Genomic DNA, 22,952 nt, shown 5'->3' on the forward strand with positions numbered 1-22,952 from the left:
ATTTTAATGTCCGTTAAGTTCTTGGAGCCTATCTAGGCATGCACAGAACACAAGTCAAAGAGAGAGAGCAAGAAATAGAACTTGCCTCTAATTTCAGTTTTGAAACCTTAACGTCGTCTTCCTAATTTTTTCGGCAATCCGAGACTGTTCTCAACTCATTTATTGCTCCTGGTTCAACCCACAAGCAAGCGTCCAATACCCCTCCTCGATTCAGCCCTTGTTCTTGGTCAAATCCTAACTTGTTCTCTCTATTTTCTCTCAAACCTCACTGTTCGTGAATAGGGTTTGTGTTTTAAACCCTAAACAAACATAATACGAAATATATATATAGGCAAAATAGTTTTAATCAATTTTATTCACGTGAGGAGTCGGCAAAGAAAATACAAAAATAAAATATAAAATACATATATGTATATAAGTCGGCAATTTTAATGAATATATCTAAAATCCTAAAACTTGATATTACATATACATATATATATAAAATAATAATGCAGCTAATTTAATTATTAACAGTACCTAATAATTAAACTAACCCTAAATACATATATACTCATATATACAAGTATATCCATCCATGGGTAAAAATTGTACCCATTTACACTATCCAAATAGTCCATTGAATTCTGTTTAAAAATAAAAATAATATAAACATTTACTTTCAATTAAACAGGTAAAACAATCTAAACAATTATACAAAATAACAATTTAAACAATTAATATTAAACAATTAAACAATTACAACTAGCCAACTAATCAATTAAACAATTAATTCAATTAAACACATACCATCAAGCCACATAAACACATAGCAACATAAGCACCGAAAATACAATAAAATAAAATCATTAAATTCTAATTATATCCTTTTTAAAATTAGGGGTATTACACTAAGTGAAGCTACATGGTTATGTAGATTCAGACTTTGCTGGTGAGGTGGACCACAGAAGAAGTACTACCGGGTATGCGTTCATGGTGGGTACAACTGCAGTTAATTTGGTTTCGCAAATACAGAGAATTGTTGCGTTATCTATTATAGAGACAGAGTATGTGGCGATGACAGAGGCCAACAAGGAGATAATTTGGTTACAAGGTTTGTTGACAGAGTTGGGATTCGAACAGGTGAATAATGTTTTGCACAGTGATAGTCAGAGTGCGATACATTTGGCAAAGAATTCTACATTTCATTCAAGGACCAAGCATATAGGATTTCGGTATCACTTTATCAGATCTTTGTTAGAAGATGGGGTGTTGACACTTGCGAAAATACTTGGCACCAAGAATCTGGCTGATATGTTGACCAAGACAGTGACAATGGAGAAACTGAAGTTGTGCACAACTTCAGTCAGTCTTTTAGCTTGATGGGACATGCATGAGAAGAAGATGGAATTGGTTTACAAGTGCTCCAGCCTCCAAGTAGGAGATTGTTGTGGTTTTGTGGAGTCTGATTAGGTAATTATTTTTTAGGAAGATTTAATTATATGGAAACTTCAAGAGTACTGAATTTTAGGGAAAATTCAATTTCCTGATATGGTTTAACTTCCTTATTGATTTAGGGAAAATTGAGATGGATTGAGAGAGAATTCTCCATTGTAATTCTTCATCTTCTTCATAGTGAATTTGTTCGGTGCGCTCCATGGACGTAGTTCTAAGATTTGGGTGAACCATGTATATCTTGTGTTCTTGTATCTGAATTTTTTTTTTTTTTTTTTAAATTCTTCGTGATTGCTTGTTTATTCTTTAAATAGTGCTGTTTATTTTGCGTTTTAGCCACAACAACTGGTACCAAATCCGGTTGATTGTGCAGTGCAACTCCAACAGCAACATGAGAACTGAACGTGATAGAACCTTTAATGCTCTGAAAAAGGGATTTTTAGGTATTTATTCTACTAATAATTGTAGTGGAGTGCCAGAGTACTATTTTGGGGCATCACTTCTTTTAATTTATATATTTAATGATATATTAGTAAAATTAATCACATTTAGGCTCCGTTTGTTTCGAAATAAAATATTCTTTTTGAATTTTTTTTTTTCTTTTTCAGATAAAATATATATATTTTTATTTTTACTTTTTCGATATTTGACAAAGGTCTACATCGAGATTGAGGTCGAGCATATAAAATAACTTACCGAAAATTTATAAATAAATTATTTTTATTAAATTTTAATATTTTTTTCTTCACAAATATTAAAATTACAACCAAACACTAAAGATTTAAAAATATTTTACGTAAACGGAGCCTTATTTATTTTCTTTTCATACAACCAAAGGTAGTTGAACATCATCATTTTTTTTAGAGATGCGTTATTCATTTTCCTCCAATCGGCTCTCAGGGCATAGTTAAAAAAAAAAAAAAAAAAAAAAAAAAAAGAGGTTTCCTTCGCTTTCCCATCCTTTTAAGTTGACCACAATTTATTAATGCATACTTAAATAAAACAAAATAATATATTTCTTCTAATGATGTGGTCATTTTCAATCAATGCAGGAAAATGATTTAAAGGCTGATTCACTTGGCAAGTTGTTGGTCTGAATATCATGATTCACAATGCATAAAATGAATGCGTATTTATGTCTGAGTAATAGTCTCACCGAATTAATTTCTTGCATCAAATATCTTAAAGCGGGTCCTAATATTAGTAATAAATCCAAAAATTCTAGCATATATATATATATATATATATATATATATATTTGAAGCAATGCAACCTCGTAAACCTATACTATTCTTGATTCTTAAAGATGTATTATTAAAAATTTTCATATATCAAATTAATACTTTAAAGAATTTTTAAAAATAAAGGTCTTAACTAAAAATAATGTAAAATTAAAAATAATGTATTTATACACTAAACACACATTTAATAATTCTATACTTGAATAACCAAACAAAACGAAAAACAAGATGACAAGGATTTGATATTCTGTTTTTACGTATTGTAGGTTTATTTTTAGTTTTGCACATTTTAAACCTTTTTTTATTCAATATTAGATATATTTTAGTAATTGCCTTAAATAATAAATATCACATGTAATTGTTTATAATTCGATAAAGAAGAAATTGTTGTAAATTCGAGAATTCACAAATTAAATTTGTGCATTGACAAAATTGAATTTGCCAATTATAAAATAATTTATTCTCATAGCGTCAATTTATGCGTAGAAAGTAACGACACATTTAGGTCTGACTATTTAATTTAAAAATTATTTTTTTTTATATTTTATATTATCCGGAACAATTACCAATTTGATTCTTATGAAAGAAATGCTCCACTGTACCTTCCCAAAAAAGTAAAACAGAAATGCTCCATTTCGAAGGACAAAAAAATGTTAGATGGAAAGCTCAAAGGTCAACAATCCAAATATTGGATCATACATCTCATTAATTAATCAGATCTCTTTTTACAAGTGTTATCATGTGTTTTTATAGATATAATTAAAGGGCATGGTCCCACAAGACTCATTAATTGTGTGGTACTTTGTTTTGATATAGCGGATGACCATCAATACTCGAGGCTTCCTCGTAAATTTATTAATAGCGATAAAAGCATCGAAAATGAATCATCGAATTAGTATCAAATTTGATATGATTAATTATTCTTATTACGTGTTAAATAATTATTTTTAAAAACTATTTACGTATATAAAATGGATAGATATTTATTTAATATTAATTCATCGATCTTCCTACCATTATTTTAAATTTAATAATGATCTTTATATTATATCAAAATCAAGTAGAGATTTAAGATGAACCATCTCAATCAATGTAGGCATTTAAAATGATTAAAGTATATAATTATCTCGAAAATACAAATTCTTCCCCGTCACAAGTGCCAACACAAATCTTTTGAATTTGCGTAAATATTTTTTTGTCAGAGCAATGGAAGAATCATGTATGTTGATCTCCATAATTATTTAAAGGTTACAGAGAATCAGATCTCTTCATACTTTAACAAATGAGTTTTTATTTTTTTATTTTTTTATTTTTATGCTAACCATATCCTTCCCATATGCGTTGACTACATAATTAAATCTGACATGTGCCTTCCATTAATTGGTATGCTCAAGCTGAGTGTAATCAGGACTGAATTTTAAGTTGAAAAATCTACCATCTAATATTATGTTGGTTATATTATTATTATTTTTGGATTGGTTTTCTCTTCAGAATGCAATAGGAGAAAAAACTAATAATAAAGATCAAGCCTTCACCTATATTCAAAGCTCGCTAATCCTCAATAATATCATCAGAATTAATAACACTGTAAATATGATTATTATATTATTATTAAAGTTGGCATTGGGCTGTTGTCAAGCTGATTGAGTATAAATTAAAATTCTATCAGTTTTCAATGCATTATATATAATCAAATCTTGATATTCTGCGCACGACTTTTCAACATATGGCTGGCATATGGCTTTTCTTCTTCGTTTTTTTTTTTTAATTTTTATATTTATTTTTACATACTTTTAATTTTTTATCGTCCAAAACCGCATGTATGATATATCAACTCAACTTACACGGCTGTCATATTTATGGACTTGGATCCCCTCCTCGCCTACTGTTGAGAAGGTCCTATTAAACTGTCCCAAATTAAAGTTTTTTTTTTTTTTAAATTTAATTTTTTTAGTGGCTAAATTTTACTATTTTTTTATTTTATTATATTAGTAATGAATGAATTATCAAATATGTTCATAGTGGGTTCAGAAGATGTAATGATTTACTTTTTATAAGTTCAATACAAGAAAGTTAATTGGTAATGTTACAAAAAAAATTAAAAAAAAAAATTAGTACTTTGACTTATCAAATAACAATAAAAAATAGAAAAATGAACATTTAATTTGAGACAAAGAAAGTATGTGTTTTAATATTTCTAATTTACTCTGTTTGTCTTTAAGTTATAAAAGCAACTAAAGTTTATGTGGAGCAACAATTAAAGGATATACTTAGAAATTCATTACCTATCACTATAATAAAAAAGTACTAAAAATTATACTCTCAAAAAAAATTAGGTTCCACAAAGTGAAACTTTTGGTGAGACAATATATCACAAACGGAACAAGATATCGGTTGGGGCCAAAGTAACATTGTGTAATTACAATTATAAAAATATTATATGTAGCAAGGTCTACCACAACGACGAAATTACTTTTTCTTTCATTAGATTTGAGTTTTCTAAAATATAATTTATTTTTATTTTTTGGAATTAATTAATGCGAAATGCTGCAGAAATAAAAAAGTGTGTAGCAATTGTCAAGCCTCCCCCTCACCTTTTATTAACGAGCTTGATCATCCATTCATATTTGTCACTTAATATAATTCGACAAAGAATAATTATTTTTAAACTAAGGACTTCAACGGAAATACTCGTTACAATAAATTGCATCAAGTGGGATCCAATTTATTATTCGGCCGAGGTCCTCGGCCCAATTAACATTAATCTCATTTGATGAATTAAGTGTCACTAATTTTGATGAATTAATTGTAGCTAATTTCGATTTATGTTAATATGGACTTGCATGGTCAGATGCTTGGTCACAATAAGTGTCCGTCGGAAGGTGTTCGTGTTTACTTTAGATAGGCATAGGGTGATCCGACCTCAATGAGGGTGTTGTCAGTTGAATGTCAAAAGGTGTTTGAATCTTTCCCTAATAGGCAAGGTGGTTTTGCCTTTGATAAGTGTGTCGTAAATTCGAGTGAAAAAAAGAAAGTATTAGTTTTCATTCTCATATTCGTGCAACATATGACATTCTATTTTTATTTTTTATTTTTTCCCTTTCTTCATCTTCTTCTTCTATTATTTATCCTACAAACTCGTATGTATGATCTATCAACTCAGACCACTACATTTTTTTTGGCAACTAAGACCACTATTATATTGATTTAATTTGTTACTCTATAAAACTAGATATATATACACATATACAAAAGGGAGGCAAATAATACTCGGATTGGGTCAGAATAACACTACATAATTAAATTTATAAAAATATTACATGTAGCAAGATCTACCACTACAATCAAATTACTTTTTCATTCATGAAATTTAAGTTTTCTAACATGTAATTTATTTTTATTATTTTTTTGGAATTTATTAATATGGAAAGCTGGAAAAAAAAAAAATGCACATATCAATTATCAATGTCCGTCTCACTACTTATTGAAAGCATGATCATTCATTCATTTGCCGGTAAATATAATTTGATGATGGATAATTATTCTTAAACTAAGAACTTTAACCAAATTTCTCGGTATAATAAATTGATTCCGTGGGACCCAACTATGGATCTTATTGTATGCATCTAACGGATGCATATTATTCGGCTGAGGATTTTGGCTGAAATCTAGCATTAATTGTCCTTGAATGAAATAAGCGTCACTAATTTGGATTCATGTTAATATGGACTTGTGTGTTATGGCACCGTCCACTAGGGTTGTAATTTGGGTGGGCTAACTCAGCCCAGCCCAACTCTAACTCATAAATTTTAAAATTTAGATACACAATTCACAAATCGAGTTCATGTTCGGGTTAGGTTTTGTCAAAACCCATACAAATTCGGGTTGGGCTCGGGGCTCAACCCAAACCCAACCCGAAACCCAAAATTATTATTATTATTATTATTATTTTTTCTCCTCTCTTCTTTCTCTTTCTCTTTCTTTCGTCGCCACCGGTGTCGCTCTCCCTCAACTGCCGCCGATCTAGATCTTGGATAAGAGAAGAAGAGACTTCGCATAACCTTCCAGATCTCGGAGAAGAGAAGGAGAACAAAGAAATGGGGTTGGTGGTGTTCTTCAAATCTGCCATTAAAGAACCTTCCAGATCTCGGAGAAGAGAAGGAGAGACTTCTCAGAATACTTTGTTTTTGTGAAGAAGCTGCGGTGTGATAGAGAGGCCTGGAGAAGAAAAAGTATGGGTTTTGATTTTTTGAACAATCTGAAATGATATGCCGATATGGGTTTTAATATATATAGGTAATAGGTTTTGAACTTTTGATTTTTGCAGACAGATAGATAAACTGAAATATATGGGTTTTGAACTTCTGATTCTTGTTGATTTTGTAGTTTGCACTTGCACAGAGAGGGAGATAGAGGGGGCTTTCACAGGTGAGAACGAGAATATAGATGAGGGATTGGGGAGGCAGATATGATTTGCCCTAAAAATATATATATCTTTTTAATAATAATATAATCTACATATATATATATAATATAATATATATAAATTTCTGGGAAAAAATTATATTAAAAAAAAAAAAAAAAAAACCCAACCCGTCAACCCGACCCAACCCGTCCGAAAACATTCGGTTCGGGTTATGATCACAACCTATATTAGATACAATTCGGGCTGACCCAACCCAACCCGATTCGGGTTGAGGTTGGGTTGGGGCTGGGCTGGGTTGGGCCAACCCAACTTGCAGCCCTACCGTCCACATTCTTGACCTTAATTATCAAAATCCCAATAAATTGATCATTTTGCCAATTGTTTGGATTTTCATTACTATTTTAGGGTTCTTCAAACATATCTCGGTCATTTTAGAAAGCTTCGTTTTATATATTTCATCTGTTACTCCATATTGCAGAGCTGGATATACTTGGTTGGGGCCCGGTCAAAGAAACACTATGTAATTAAAATTATATAAATATTATATGTAAAAAGGTCTACCATTACAATGAAAATACTTATTCTTTTATTAAATTTGAATTTTCCATAAAAGACCTCACCTTTTTTTTATTGAAAGCTTGATCATTCATTGATTTGCCATTTGATATAATTCGATGAAGGATAATTATTCTTACACTGAACTGAAGTCCTTAATCCCAACTTTGGATCCCATTGTATGAATTCTAATGGATGCATCTATATCAGGGCTTGAAACCCTTCCCTTTTTCTTTAAGAATAGAGAGGTTATGCTATTAGGCCAAATGTCCTTTAGTACGTTTCTCCCTTCTTAATCCAACTTATAAAGTGAAAAGCTCAACACAAAGGGTCAAGGTTAACCGCAATAGGATAAGGTAGTTGGAATGCAATCAACAATTACAAACTCAAAAAGAAATTTTGCCGATACAAGATAAAGTTAAATTGAAATTCAAACTTCTAAAAAATTTCCTTGGAAGTAGCTACAAATTAAAAGCCCAGGCAACTATAAAAGCAGGAGCAAATCAACCAATTAGGTAGGAGAAAATTAATGATAAAACTTTATTTGAAAGATCCAATGATTGACTTGATCGTCAGAGAGATCTTGGCAGATACCACACCGATACTAGTTAAGGTTCCCCTCGTGTTGCAGGAAAAGGGCGGGTGTTGTTCTAGGTTATGCAGAATCCTGCTTCAATAGTTTGCGCCATCTATAGGAACGTATACTCGTTTCCCAAATAAATAAGGGTTCTGGAGCGATCCGATCTAAATGTCGGGGGAACACTTAAACATCGAACCTCGCATTGGCAAAGGCTCACTCCCATCAAGCCTTGGACTGGCAAAGCTCAGCCACATTAAGCCTCGGGCAAGGGCTTACCAAAATTGAGCCTCACCTTAGCAAGGCTCACCTACATCAAGCTTTGGTAAAAGCTCATCCAGATTAAGCCTCGCACTCAAAAGGCTCACCCACATTAAGCCTCTGGCAAGGGCATACCTAGATCGAGCCTTGCACTAATAAGGCTCACCCACATCAAGTTTTTGGCCGATTTGCTAATATCTTGAGACAACCCAAAAAAAGTTGATGACTTGGTCCATGGCCTTTGTAGAATGCCCATAATTGGTCCTCTATTCCAAGGAAGAGGATAAAGACTTATCATTTAATAAGTTATAGGTCGCATCACTAGGGCATCCTTAAACACGACTTATCCCATTCTAAAGGGCAAGCTAAGTGAAGCTCGTAAAATATATTATCCTTATTAAAGAACAAACTCACAAAGCTTGGGGAAACCTACTCCCTTACTAAAGACAACCTCAGCAAGCTCGACATAAAAGGAGCTCACAAAGCTCAAAAAAGTCTATTCCCTTATTGAAAGACGAGCTCACGAAGCTCGGTGAATCCACTCCCTTATTTAAGGGCAAGCCCACGAAGCTCAAAAAAGCTTATTCCTTTATTAAAGGGCGAGCTCATGAAGTTTGGTGAAATATACTTCCCTTATCAAAGGACGAACTGAGTGAAGCTTGTAAAATATATTTCCTTATTAAAAGGCAAACATAGTGAAGCTCGTAAAAAATATTTCCCTTACTAAAGGGTGAGCTGAGTAAATCTTGACAATTTATTCCTTATTAAAGGGTAAGCTAGGTGAAGCTATTAAAGGGGGTGAAGCTCGAAAAAGTATTTAAGGATAAGTTGTTTGAAGCTCATAAATTTAAACTTGTCCTAAAAGGTAATTTAGACAAAACATCAACTTTCTAATTAAAAGTAAGAGAAAGAGGCCAAACAAACATATTACTAAAAGTGAAAATAACAGAGCTAGTGTCACGAAGTGATTCCTAAGACGCTTGAAGGATGGAAGACACGCATGTTGGTTGACAAAGAGCAGAGTTTGACTGGGAATGGTTCCAGGGAAGGGGCGTGCAGGAGCATAGGATGGAATCTCTTCAGAGTTCAGGCAGGTCGACTCAGTTAAGTGCGAGGAGCTTGTCGCTGGTCGTGGACTTGACTATGAAGAAGAAAGTTGGCCATCCCTGCACAAACTGGTCGGGAGCTGGAGCCGTTCCCCTGACGAGGCCAAGGCAGGCCGAAACCAGTCAGCATGTATCATTGGAAGGGCAGATCGTAGTGGCTGACCAGGGCGCTTGCGCGAGCTGAAGCAACGCCTTGGTGCCTCACGGGCCGTGCCGCTGCGCTAAATCTCTAGGCCCATGACAAATAGTATCAGAGCAGGACTTGGGGTAAAGCACGGTGGGGTGCCCCCTTGTCGGTCCAGGAGGGGTCAGAGAATGAAGACGGTGCACTGAAGTTGCGTTGATGAGGAGGAATCAATGCAGTTGGGGGGAGAGCCTCTATCTCCCTAGGAAGAGGCGTCAGTTGAAGTTGCACATTGGAGGACCGGAGGGCCGCGCGCACCAAAATTCGTGCTTAGTCCTTGGGTGATGCAAACCATGGTGAAGGGCGAGCATCAAATTGGCAGGAGGCCCTTGCTTGCTCGGGATGTCGTGGAGGCGGCATGACAGAGAAGAGTCATGTCCTTGAGGAGTGGACATCCCCCTGGTCCGAGGCCTATCATTGGGCGAGTGCAGTGCAGGGAGCTGCACAAGAAAGCGATGGTGGAAAGGCGAGCATACTGCATGGAGGCAAACTTTGGAAGGGAGTGGACGCAGTAGTGAAGCGCCGCACTGCGATGAGGGCGTTGCAGGATTTGGGTGGGGGAGAGTGTCACGAAGTGATTCCTAAGACGCTTGGAGGATGGAAGACACGCATGCTGGTTGACAAAGAGCAGAGTTTGACTGGGAATGGTTCCAGGGAAGGGGCGTGCAGGAGCACAGGATGAAACCTCTTCAGAGTTCAGGCAGGTCGACTATGTTAAGTGCAAGAAGCTTGTCGCTGGTCGTGGACTTGACTATGAAGAATGGAGTTGGCCATCCCTGCAAAAACTAGTCGGGAGCTGGAGCCATTCCCCTGACGAGGCCAAGGCAGGTCGAAACCAGTCAGCATGTATCTTTGGAAGGGCAGGTCGTGGTGGCTGACTAGGGCGCTTGCGCGAGCTGAAGCAACGCCTTGGTGCCGCACGGGCCGTGCCGCTGTGCCAAATCTCTAGGCCCGTGACATATAGCTAGCTAAGGAAGATTTAAAAAAAGTTTTAGTGGTAAAAGAAGTAAAGACGAAGACTATAGCTACTTAGAAAGGAAGAATGTCTTGAAGTTACAAGAAAAACACACTAAGAACCACCTTCATCATCACTTGTCAGCCGAATAGAAGAGAAGTATGTGTGTCTGAGAAAACAGCAACAACTTGGGTTCGAAAAAAATCTCAAATCCATCCATATAGGCTTTATCTTTGATTTCTTCAAAAGCATCAGAAACCATGAACTTCTCAACACCGAATGACTTAGCCGATGTCTATTTGCTGCAAGCCCTTCCATATGGGATGTTAGGGCTCTAACTTTAGTCGACTCAGCCTTGCCCTAATGTCCTTCTCACTCTTGAGTGCAACAACTTAATGCGCATTAGCAACGCTCATCTTACCTTTATACTCAGCATGCAGAGAGGTCAGATTATCCTTGTAAATTTTCTCTCCCTTCACGGCTCAAGATGATAAGCTGAAAGACCAAGTGAGGCTTTGGGAAAAAAAAATATATGGGAGGTAAGTTTTGAAAAAAACATATATATATATATATATATATATATATATATATAGGTTCGAACCAAGTGGGCTCTACCCAAATAATAATAAATAAATAAATAAAATAATAATATATAGGCAATAATATTTATAAGTGGTATTTGTGTATGATATTTTCTCGGGAATGTATATATATATAGGTTCGAACCAAGTGGGCTCTACCCAAATAATAATAAATAAATAAATAAAATAATAATATATAGGCAATAATATTTATAAGTGGTATTTGTGTATGATATTTTCTCGGTTTACATTCCCGATCTAAGGCAAGCTGTAGTACGGGAATGAATTCTGAGGGGCAATTGAAAGACGGAAAAACTAGTCAAGCTCAACCAGAACTTGATAAGGTAGTTGGAATGCAATCAACAGTTACAAACTCAAAAAGAAGTTTCTACCATATATAGATAAAGTTAAATTGAAATTCAAACTTTTGACAAATTTCCTCGAAAGTAGCTACATGCCCACGCAGCAATAAAAACAGGACCTCGATCAACCAATCAGGTTGGAGAAAATTAATGATAAAACTCCTACTCTTATTTCAAAGCTCCAATAACTATTTGATTGTTAGAGAGTTCTTGACAACCAAGGCAACGGTGCTGGTCAATATTTCTCTCTATGTTGCAGGAAAATGATGTCGTTCTGAATCGTACAAAATCTTGTTCCAACACCAAAAATTACTTATTTTTTTCTTGTTGAAAGTTTCGGAAACTAACATTAACAATTATATGACTTATGTTACCGCCAACATATCCTTGGCCATGTCCCAATTTTAAAAATTAACCATTTTGCCCCTTGTTTGGGTTTTCTCCACCATTTTAGGGGTTTTCAATTCCAACTTTTTGAAAGTTTCAGCCAATAATCTAGTATATGCCCACTGTCACAAGAATCACAACTCATTACTTAATATATGTATATATACACATGCACATTACCTTGTCAGTGAAGTCATATTTGAACTCTCAAAGTTTTCAGTTTGAAAAATATGACTGCCATCACCCCGTCATGATACGGCTTCAGCCCAAACTCCAAAGAGATTCTCAAGAAAATGAAAGACAGTGTAACCTTTGGTCATTACTTAAAGTGACAATAATATCCTCAATTTTATGTTCTCTTTTGTTTCCAGCTGTTGAATTTTTGGTCAATTGCTGTTGGCAACGATTAGTTTTCAAATGGTCGTTAAGAATCTCCTTGGGGTAACATATCTTTTGAGCCCTACTTGGGCTCCCTAAACTATATTTTGTTGGCCTTTCTGGTTAGTGTTGGTTCCAATAAGCCTTGTTTTGCCTTTTGGGCATTCGTGTCCATAGGTCCCTTTTGCAATTTATACAATACATCAATATGAGTTGGGATTCTGTGCATATATTGCGTCCTATCATTGTTTTATTTTTATTTTTTTTATTAATTTTTTTTTTTTTTTAACCGTCGAAAAACTCACACACCCATTTCTTTCAAAGAATTCTTACTCAGATTGTGTGCCGCTGTGCTTTTCGTAATCGGTCTGATGCGTAGACGATCCCAACTTACATAAATATTCTTTATTTAAAAATAGAATGATTCAGTTGGGTTTACGATCTGATGCACGAATTAATTAATGTCACTATGACTGTTTCCCAGTTGACTTGAAATTAATTTAATTTGGGCTTTGTTTCCCAGTTGTCCTAAAATTAATTTAAATTAATTTGAGACGTTGGATCTGCTTGTTTTGAGCATTAACCAAGGGGACGCCCATACATATACTGACTGTCAGCTAATTGATGCATACCCTAACGTAGAAATTTTGTTTCAAAATTAATATCACCCATTTGCAGAGAGTACCAAAGCAATTTCGAATTACTTAATTCTAACATGGGCTAAAAATAAAAATAAAATACAAAAATCCAACATCTTTCCCATTATCTGCTTAGTTTTTAAAAATGCATACTCATTCACGTGCATGGCTTCCATAAACATGAACCCTAAACGTACGCTCAGTGAAGTGATTGAGCAAAAAAGAAAAGAAAATAAAATAATAGTACAGCTTCCACCATCCTAGCTTATGTTGCTCTATATAAAGCCCATCCTGTGCTTCCCTTTACTCGTACCAGAGCTAATATTATTGGTATAACCAAAAGTAAGCTCGATCTAGTTGTAATGGGGATTCAGAGTTATCTCCTCTTTGCCCTAGTTCTGGTCATTGCTAATGCAGTGGCAAGCAATGCAGCTTTTCCAAGGAGTTATGGAATGTCTTTGATCGACCGGAAAAGCGATCCTTTATCGCCTAGTTACAGAATAGATTCACTTAATCGTAGCAGTTTTCCGGATGGTTTCGTCTTTGGGGCAGCATCGTCTGCTTATCAGGTAGGATTGAATTTTACGAGTTACTCATAACATTCAAAATATTCGTATGTTACATTTAGGAGCAATGATTTAGTCTCTTGGAATTGATATTGGAGAAATTTTAGTTTAAAATTGTTTAAATTATATTTTCCCAATTTCAATTCTGAAGGCCCGATTTTGTGGTTACAAACATAGTTTAGTGTATATAAAACAAAGATATAATAATAATAATAATAATAATATATGTTTTTTTCCCTAATATATGTTTGTAACTGCTATCTTATATTTCTATTTTTATTTGTTTTCAGTATGAAGGTGCTGCATTTGAAGGTGGTAAAGGCCCAAGTATATGGGATTATTTCACACATACATATCCAGGTTTCTCTCTTGTAAAAACAGCAAAACTGGTCTCATTGTTAGACATTTTTGTTATATGATGTTTACAAATAAAATTATATTAAATTATATGCAAATATTCATCCATTCTATGGAGCTAACATTGAGAAGAAGGAAAAATTAAAGTGTTATGATACCGAGATGGAAAAAATGCCAAAACAATAATAATAAAATATATGCTAATATTTTTTATAAGTTATTAATGTACTTTTTCTCTAATTGCGTTTTTCTAAACCGTGAAAGATTTTATTTCATTAATTAAAATGATGCATTTCTCTTTTTTAATCATTCATCAAGGTAATAGTGATATATATATATATATATATCTTTCTCAAAGTGAAATCAATGTACTCAAATTTTTATTTGAGAAATGAAATTTTAGAAATTTGAAAAAAGGTTGAAGGAAGATTAATTTGTTAACAAATATTGTTCTTCATTACAAAAATCCTTTTCTTTCAGTTGCATTTTTATCAATTTTTTTGGATTATTATTTTCTCAATATATACACCAAGACTAATATTATAAAAAAATTACAGTACAATTGATTTATGAATTTTTCAAAAATTTAATTACAACGGCTTAGCTTTTGGGCCTTGTGTTCTGCTTTGTTGCTGGTTTTGTCTCTATTTATAATATTTTCATTCAACGAAAATATATGTAATGACAAAAATAAAAATGACATATGTTATATATCCGGTTTTTTCATTGTGGACTGTAGAGAAGATAAGTGATCGTAGTAATGGAGATGTGGCCGTAGATTCTTACCATCGATACAAGGTACATGTGCTATTGCAAGTCAAAATATTTTGTGGCCTTTTTGATTTTTCTCTCTGAGTAGTCCTGTATATATATATATTACTCATACAAAATACAAATAAAATTAATTTTTATGATAATCTCTTATTATTATTATTTTTTTTGGGGTAAGTAATTTTCATGATAATCTTTCAATCACGTAACAGGAAGATGTGGCCTTCATCAAGGGAATGGGTCTAGATGCCTATCGATTCTCAATCGCATGGTCCAGAGTGTTACCACGTAAGATGATCACTTAATTTTTTAATTTAAAAAATGTTTAGAGGTTCTCAAAAATTAAAAAGTAAAATAAAATCTTGTTTTGGGAACCTATAAACAAATTTCTTATCGCTTAACTTTAATGGTATAATTTCTGCCTCCTTAAAAGGTATGTCAACCATTGAAATTAAGTGAGGACATACAGGAGATTATCGCAACCCTCATCCCCTTGTGGAGCTCACCATGATGGATGACGGGCCTGATGATATCTCACAACCTCTTGTGAGTGAGAAATTATTATTTGGTCCGGAACTACATAATCCCGGTCAATTACAATTCAACACGTAAGTAAATTTTTACTTGTATGTCCAATTGTTATTGGTCAGAATCATGTAATCTCGAACCATTTAATAATTTCTCCTTGTAAGTGTTGTGACGGTCATCTGTCGCAACGACAATCGCAACAAATAGCAAGGCTCTAAGTATATTTATTGAGAACAAAAAAGATAAATTGAATTTTCTAGAAATTAGTGTGCTATCAATTGTCCCAAATTTGAGATTTTCTATTGACTTTCCTTGTTTGCAGTTGGGAATCTAAGTGGAGGTGTGAATCAGGAAGGAGTAAATTACTACAATAACCTCATAGACGAGCTGAAAAAGAAGAGTAAAGATTGACGCTCTCTTAGTACCAGTAATTTTGTGTGTGTATAATTGTTCATCTAAAGTAGTGCATTTTGTCAAACTTGTGTAGACCTTGAGCCTTACGCGACTCTCTTCCATTGGGATCTTCCTCAATCCTTAGAGGAGCTGTATGGTGGTTTCTTGAGTCCTCGAGTTGTGTAAGTCACTTGATTTTAATCTTAGTATTTTATATACTTGATTAATTCAATAGTTAGTGCACTTTTACGCAACAGTAATGAATTTAATTTTCCCCCATTTTGAGAGAGAGAGAGATGGTAATAACATCACACATTAAGATGTCGACTCAAATGCTAGGACTAAGCACCACATATTAACAATTGTTGATATTCAGATCCATCTGTATATATGATACTCCAAGATATTATCAAGCAAGAGTTTTTATGGTATAAATTAAACTAATGACAGGGCCGATTTTCGTGACTTTGCGGAACTTTGCTTCAAGAAATTTGGCGATCGAGTGAAAAACTGGATAACATTGAATGAGCCATGGAGCTTTAGCAATACAGGGTATGCAACCGGTGACCTTGCTCCCGGTCGATGCTCTTCTTGGCTACAAAATAACTGCACAGGTGGAGACTCAGGCACTGAACCATATATTGTGACACACAATCAACTTCTGGCTCATGCTGCTGCTGTAAAATTATACAAAGAAAAGTATCAGGTGACACTTTTTTTTTTTTTGGATAAACGGGGCGTCGGAACTTTGTCCAACTAATCAATTAAATCAAAATTACAACATGAATGTAACTTTGTTTAATTGAACGATATTTTTGAACCAGATAGTGATTGTGATATTTTGAAATTGAAATCCCTGGTTCATGCTTTTTTTCTTGTTTACAATGGCATATTTATCGATATAATAATACTAATAATAATATTATTATTATGAGCATGCAGAAGAAACAAAAGGGAAAGATTGGGATTACTCTTGTTTCAACCTGGATGGTGCCTTACTCTAATTCGCCTGTCGACCGTCGTGCTTCGATACGAGCCCTAGATTTCATGCTTGGATGGTGAGTATTGTATGCTACATGATTGAAGAAATTAATTGTAATTTCTGACATTTTAAAGAACTCTTAATTATGGGTTCAATGAATGTCCAGCTTAACTTAAATAGGTCATGTAATTCATTTATTAAAGTATGAAATGCAAAAATAATGAAAAAATTGAGATAGTGGATGACTAAAAATGAGAATAATTGGACAATACAATTATAAAAAAATCCTTTAACTAAAAAAAGAATTCTAAAAAATGGCCAAATACAATATCCTTGGATTTATATAGAAATGATAGAATTGTCCATTATATTTGGGTTAAAACAGGTTAGAGGTTAACGATTGATTCAATAGGTCTAATCGGGTTAAATGGTTTGATTTCTAAAAACACAACATGATTAATTAAATGGGCTAAATGGATTGATACAATTATGACACGGATACGATTAAGGTTAATGAAAACTCACAAAATTCGTGTCGTGTTAGCGGATCGTGTCGAATTTTGCCACTCCTTTAATAATGTCGTACTTTTGTTGTATGAAATATTTCTTTAGTACTTGAATCATATCCTTTTATTGTACACATGGTTGTAAACAAACCGAACTGAGCTTAGCTTTAGGGTGTTCGGGCTTGACTCATTTGTTTATAGGCTCGACTTGGAATTGTGACGAGCTTAAAAAGCTAAGTTCAGACTCGTCATGGTTTAAAAAATCTTGAGTTTGGCTCATTTAAAGAAAACAAATTAAACTCATGTTAAAATTAATTCAAGCTCATTTTCAAACTCATCAGGCTCGTTTAATAAATCGTTATATATAATTTTTTTTAACACTTCCCAAGTATTAAAAAGTTCCAATAAAAATTTTAAAACAAAAATAAACGAGTAATTTTATAGACATATATAATTGTACATAACGTATGAACAAATCTTTCAAGCCTCCTTTATTACTTTTTGTTAGAATTAGTGTATTCGTAACGAGTACTAGCCGAACCTTTTCATAAACAACTCGATTTATTTATAACCCTAATCATTATATAGATCTTTATTATTAGCGTATTACTATTTTTGTAACAATTACACAGCCATCGATCTAAGATTTTTTTATTTATTTGAAAAGTAACATCCATCTAAGATTGTTTCTTTTTAATTTTACATAGTTCTAAATAAACTCATTTCATTATATACACACAAACACATAAACTTTCTAACTTCCACTTGTATTCTAGGTTTATGGACCCATTGGTAAATGGTAATTATCCTCTCACCATGCGAGCTCTGGTTGGAAAACGGCTGCCAAAGTTCTCTAAAGAAGAATCGAAGATGGTAAAAGGTTCATATGATTTTATTGGCATAAACTACTATACCTCTTTTTATGCAGCCCATGAATCCAACTCCAGTGTTGCAAACCCCAGTTACACAACAGATTCCCGAGTTAATCTTACAAGTAAGTTCACCCCAAACTCATCACTTTCTCTTTTAGTTGGATTCAAAGTTCTACTGTTAAAAAAAAAAATTCTACTGTATATATCTTCCTTTGTACTAAAGATCATGATATTAAATTGTTTATTGTAGCTGAGAGGAATGGGGTTCTTATTGGTGTACAGGTATAGTGTGTAAATAAACCTGATATAATACATTTTATTTTAATATTAATAATGTACATAAAATTGTTATGTTTATAATTTATTCTTAAATTATGTTACAGGCTGGTTCAGATTGGCTTCATGTTTATCCTAAAGGGATTTGGGATCTTCTAGTCTACATAAAAATCAAATACAACAATCCTATTCTTCATATTACAGAAAATGGTAACTAATCTACTACCCTCCACACACACACATACTGTTCCTTAGTCAAGCAAGGCCAATCTAAAAAGAAGGTATTTATACCATTTTGATCGACATTATATAACCCTTATTTTTTTATTTTGTAGGGGTTGATGAGGTTAATAATGCGACACTGCCACTCAAGAAAGCCCTCATTGACAATTTTAGGATAAAGTACTACTATCAACATCTTGCTTTTGTTCTAAAAGCAATCAAGTAAGAATGACTATATATTATATGATTTTTTTTATAACGATTTTAAAATTTACGATAGTGAATTGCAAAATTATAAGAATGACTATATATATATATATATATATGATTTTTATTTTACTCTTTTCCTTTTTATCTATAGGAATGGCGTCAATCTAAAGGGCTACTTTGCATGGTCATTATTGGACAATTTTGAATGGAATGCCGGTTATACTGTTCGTTTTGGCATCAACTACGTAGACTTTAATGATGGATTAAAAAGATATCCAAAACTCTCATCCAAATGGTTCAAGAACTTTCTAAAAAAATAGAGAGAAAATAGACAACTCTCCAATAATGTTGAACTTTACGTATCCTGTATCAATAAGCAGAAGATGGTTTTTGATCTCCTGCATAGTTATTAAGGATGTTGATGTTTTTTTCTTTAGTTGAATAAGGATGTTGATGTTGTTTATGTTGGAATGCTATGTACGAATTTTTAATTTGGCATGGATATCAAACTTTGTTATTTGAGTATCTGATCATTTTTCAACCATCCCGTCTTTGATCTAGTAAAAATTATAGCACACTCAATTTCTATTGGGTTAAAAAGATACCCAAAACTCTCATCCAAATGGTTCAAGAACTTTCTAAAAGCATAGAGAGAAACTTTTGTTGTCTCCAATAATGTTGAACTGTATCCTGTATCAACAAGCAGAAGATAATTATCTTCTCCATAGTTCTTAAGGATGTTGATGTTGTTTATGATGGAATGCTGTGTACGACCTTTTAAATTTGGCATACATGTTAAATCTTCTTATTTGAGTATCTGATCAACAAAGACATCCCATTCCTCCTATGGCCACATCTGTTATGGTCCAATCCCACATTACCAAAACACGCCTTTACCCTTTGGATAGCCATCCAACAAAGATTCCCCATACTCGACAGAAGATGCACAGCACACATTAATTCAACAATATGCCCCCTCTGCAACTGTGAACCAGAGTCCCATAACCACTTATTTTTTAAATGTGATTTTGTCAAACCCTTGTGGACATTCCTTCAAGCACGTTGTGGATTGCATATCCTCCCATCTTCTTGGTCCAACTTTGTTCACTGGGCTGCGCACCACTGGAGAGGCTCAACCGGAATCACAAGCAACTCAATCTCCAAGCTATGTTTGGCGTCACTGGTCTACAACATTTGGATGGAGAAGAATAGGCGAATTTTCAAAAAGAAATCTCTTTCAGCCAATTCAATCCTTCATCTCACATATCTGTTCGAGAGAAGATTCTGGTTTCATTTATCAAGGATGCTCGTAATTGCAGAAGAACAACAATTGAATGGGAGGTTCATGAATCATGTGTGCATCCACCAGCTAAGCCTCCTGATCAATCTAGGCGAACCTCAAGGAGATGAGGTAAGGCTCAAAGCCATGATTACCGGATTGTTGGCTGTCATGGGCCATTTTAGAACTGCTTTCTATTTTGGGAATTTTGTGCCTTTGTTCGATGAAGGCAAGGAAAATGTAATTGTTGGGTTGGGCTTTGGGCCTTATTCTTGAAGTTAGCCTGGGCTAACTGCGCTTTTTGGCCCTGTTTTGTGATCCATTTCTCTATTTATAATATTTACTTCACTTTTCAAAAAATAAATAAATAAATAAATAAATAAAAATAAAAATAAAGTTTTGGTGTATTTGGTTGTCAATCGACCATCACCACCCTTTTCACTCCTTACTTCTCTATCTCCTGCTCTCTTTCATCCCTTGGTGGGAGAATTGTACGATTGCTATGACGAAACCCTCACTCACTAATACACCACCAATTAAAATCAAGACCACACCCCACCAAAACCCTTGATTGCCACCATTACAACCCACATCTATCGAAAGTACGTCGGAACCCTAATTCGTCACCTGTTGTACCTGTCCTACTCACACCTCGCTACCATTGACAAACATCTGCAATCACCGATATCAGCAAACAAGGTGTTGCACTCCCAGAGCCCTCCACTGCAAAACCCTGCGGGTTGAGACCAACGACAAGCTCCTGGAAAACATATACAAAACTCTCCTCCTCCCTCTACAAATTAATATTGTATATTACATAATTTCTTAATGTTTTCTCTTACTGATTACATATATTATATCATAACATCATTTTGGTTTAAACTTATCTCGACATCTCATTACTTACTGGACTTTGTGCATATTGCTTATCTTGTTGCACACTGTTCACTCAATCCCTGTGGACGGTGTAGACATAACACATAGGTGCAATTTGTGAGATATATATTTGTAATTGGCAACTTTTGGTGTAAAAAACGTGTCTGATCGAACTATAATCTTTGATTTATTTCAAAACTTTATGTCGGAAGCAGAACTACTTGAGCAAGTATTTCAGTTTGAGGAGAATATCATTTAGTAAACGTATGTGTGTGAGAGAATACACAATGCACTTTATGTTTAAATCGGATTAGTTTTCAATCAATGTTTTTGAATTCAAAATTGCAAATTGCCAAAGTCCAATCGGTCCTACTATTTTCCACCGATCACACTCTGTCAACCTGACTAGTAGGCAACATGCAAAACATACCTAAAGTGGGCATGAGTACCTAGACCTAACAGGGTACACCTCTACCATCATAGCCAGCTATGCATCCCAATGCATATTCGCTCCCTAACCATCGATCCTGAGACTCAAGCTTATATCGTGGTACTATAAATATATATTTAAAGTTCATCCACATCCAAAGTAGTGCCGCTCAACTATTTGCTGCCTTGACACAAAATATAAGTAGGATTTAAATATTAATTCATTCCCTTATTCCAGAGTAGGTAGGACTTAGTAGTTTGAACTAATCCGTCCCTACTGTGCCACCGTCCCATACCGGTGCACACAATCCACAACATCCATGTAATTGACAGAACAGAATTTAATAGTTCATTAATTAATATCCAAAATATTAATCCATGTAATTGTAGAACAAAATTTAATAGTTCATCAATTAAAATCCAGAATATTAATCCATGTAATTGACATAACAGAATTTAATAGTTCATCAATTAAAATCCAAAATATTGATCCACAAAACAAATCCAATAATTGACAAAACAGAATAAGCAGTTCATCAATTAAAATCCAGAGAACGATATAATGATAATCAGAAATATAAAGTGAGCACATTATACTGAAATACTCAAATGTAAATTTCACAATAATCCATAAATCCAATAATTGATGAAGTATATAAATAGACAAAACATCAACTAATCCAATATAAGCATACTACATTTTCAGATAGTCAACTATACTTATTACAGTGCTAAAATATGATTAACATTATTTAACCTTATAAAGAAAAATTGCTAGAATACTAGTAAGCAATTAAATCCTTGATTTCGTAATCAACATGCAAGTTTACTGTTAAAATTCATGTTGTTATATTCTTTAGCATATTGTTATAAATCATACTTCCGAGTATTTTTATATGTCCATTACAGTTATTTAAATCATTCATAGCATCTTAAACAACTTAAAAATACTCCAAACAGCCAAATAGAACTTTAAAATAAATAAATAAATAAATAAATAAAATAAAATAAAATTTTGCAAGTTTCAGCGCGAGAGCAAGCTCCCAAACTTCGAGAGCAAGCTCTGCTGTCTTGGGAGCCGGCTCCCTCCATTAGAGAGCTGGCTCTCTCTCCCTGAGAGTCGTAAACTGATTCCTGATCATCCTTTTCGCCTCCGGTGATGTCCAGAACCCTTTGTAACAATTTATTAAGGTTCTTAGGATCTAATCCATGTCCGAAATTTATCTAAAAATACATATAAGTACAGTATGCATCAACATAACAATTAACAATTACAACATATAAAACCATTAATACGATAAATCAGTTTCAGGTAACAACACGCAATGTAGTTTAATCATTGAATTAACATGCATACAAGACTAACTTTAACGTCTGATTAAGTCTTGGAGATTCTCTAGACATGCACAGAACACAAGTCAAAGGGAAGGAGTAAGAAATAGAACTTGCCTCTTAAGGTTTCGATTTGAAACATTTAACTGTCCTCTGCCTATACTTTCCGGTGACATTTGATTGTCGTCAAGCCTCCTACTACTCTAGTTCTAATCCACAAGTAGACCCTCGTCCTTCCTCCTTGGCCGGCCTTTCAACCCTTTGCCAA

General features: G+C 33.9%; 1 protein-coding gene across 1 annotated transcript; it reads left to right on the plus strand.

Annotated features, from left to right (window-relative positions):
• The first annotated feature begins 13,447 nt into the window (after positions 1–13,447).
• On the plus strand, positions 13,448–19,088 carry LOC132268616 (beta-glucosidase 12-like). Its single transcript, XM_059769440.1, has 13 exons — positions 13,448–13,654; positions 13,942–14,011; positions 14,748–14,806; positions 14,992–15,067; positions 15,630–15,707; positions 15,795–15,882; positions 16,151–16,406; positions 16,643–16,758; positions 17,965–18,182; positions 18,311–18,342; positions 18,444–18,546; positions 18,672–18,780; positions 18,920–19,088. Exons 1-13 carry the CDS (start codon positions 13,448–13,450, stop codon positions 19,086–19,088), a joined length of 1,581 nt encoding a protein of 526 aa, XP_059625423.1.
• The last annotated feature ends 3,864 nt before the right edge of the window (positions 19,089–22,952 follow it).

Source organism: Cornus florida, unplaced genomic scaffold (assembly GCF_030987335.1).
Source record: "Cornus florida cultivar Cherokee Brave unplaced genomic scaffold, ASM3098733v1 CherokeeBrave_3.0.0_Hap2_Chr08, whole genome shotgun sequence".
Taxonomy (NCBI): Eukaryota; Viridiplantae; Streptophyta; class Magnoliopsida; order Cornales; family Cornaceae; genus Cornus; species Cornus florida.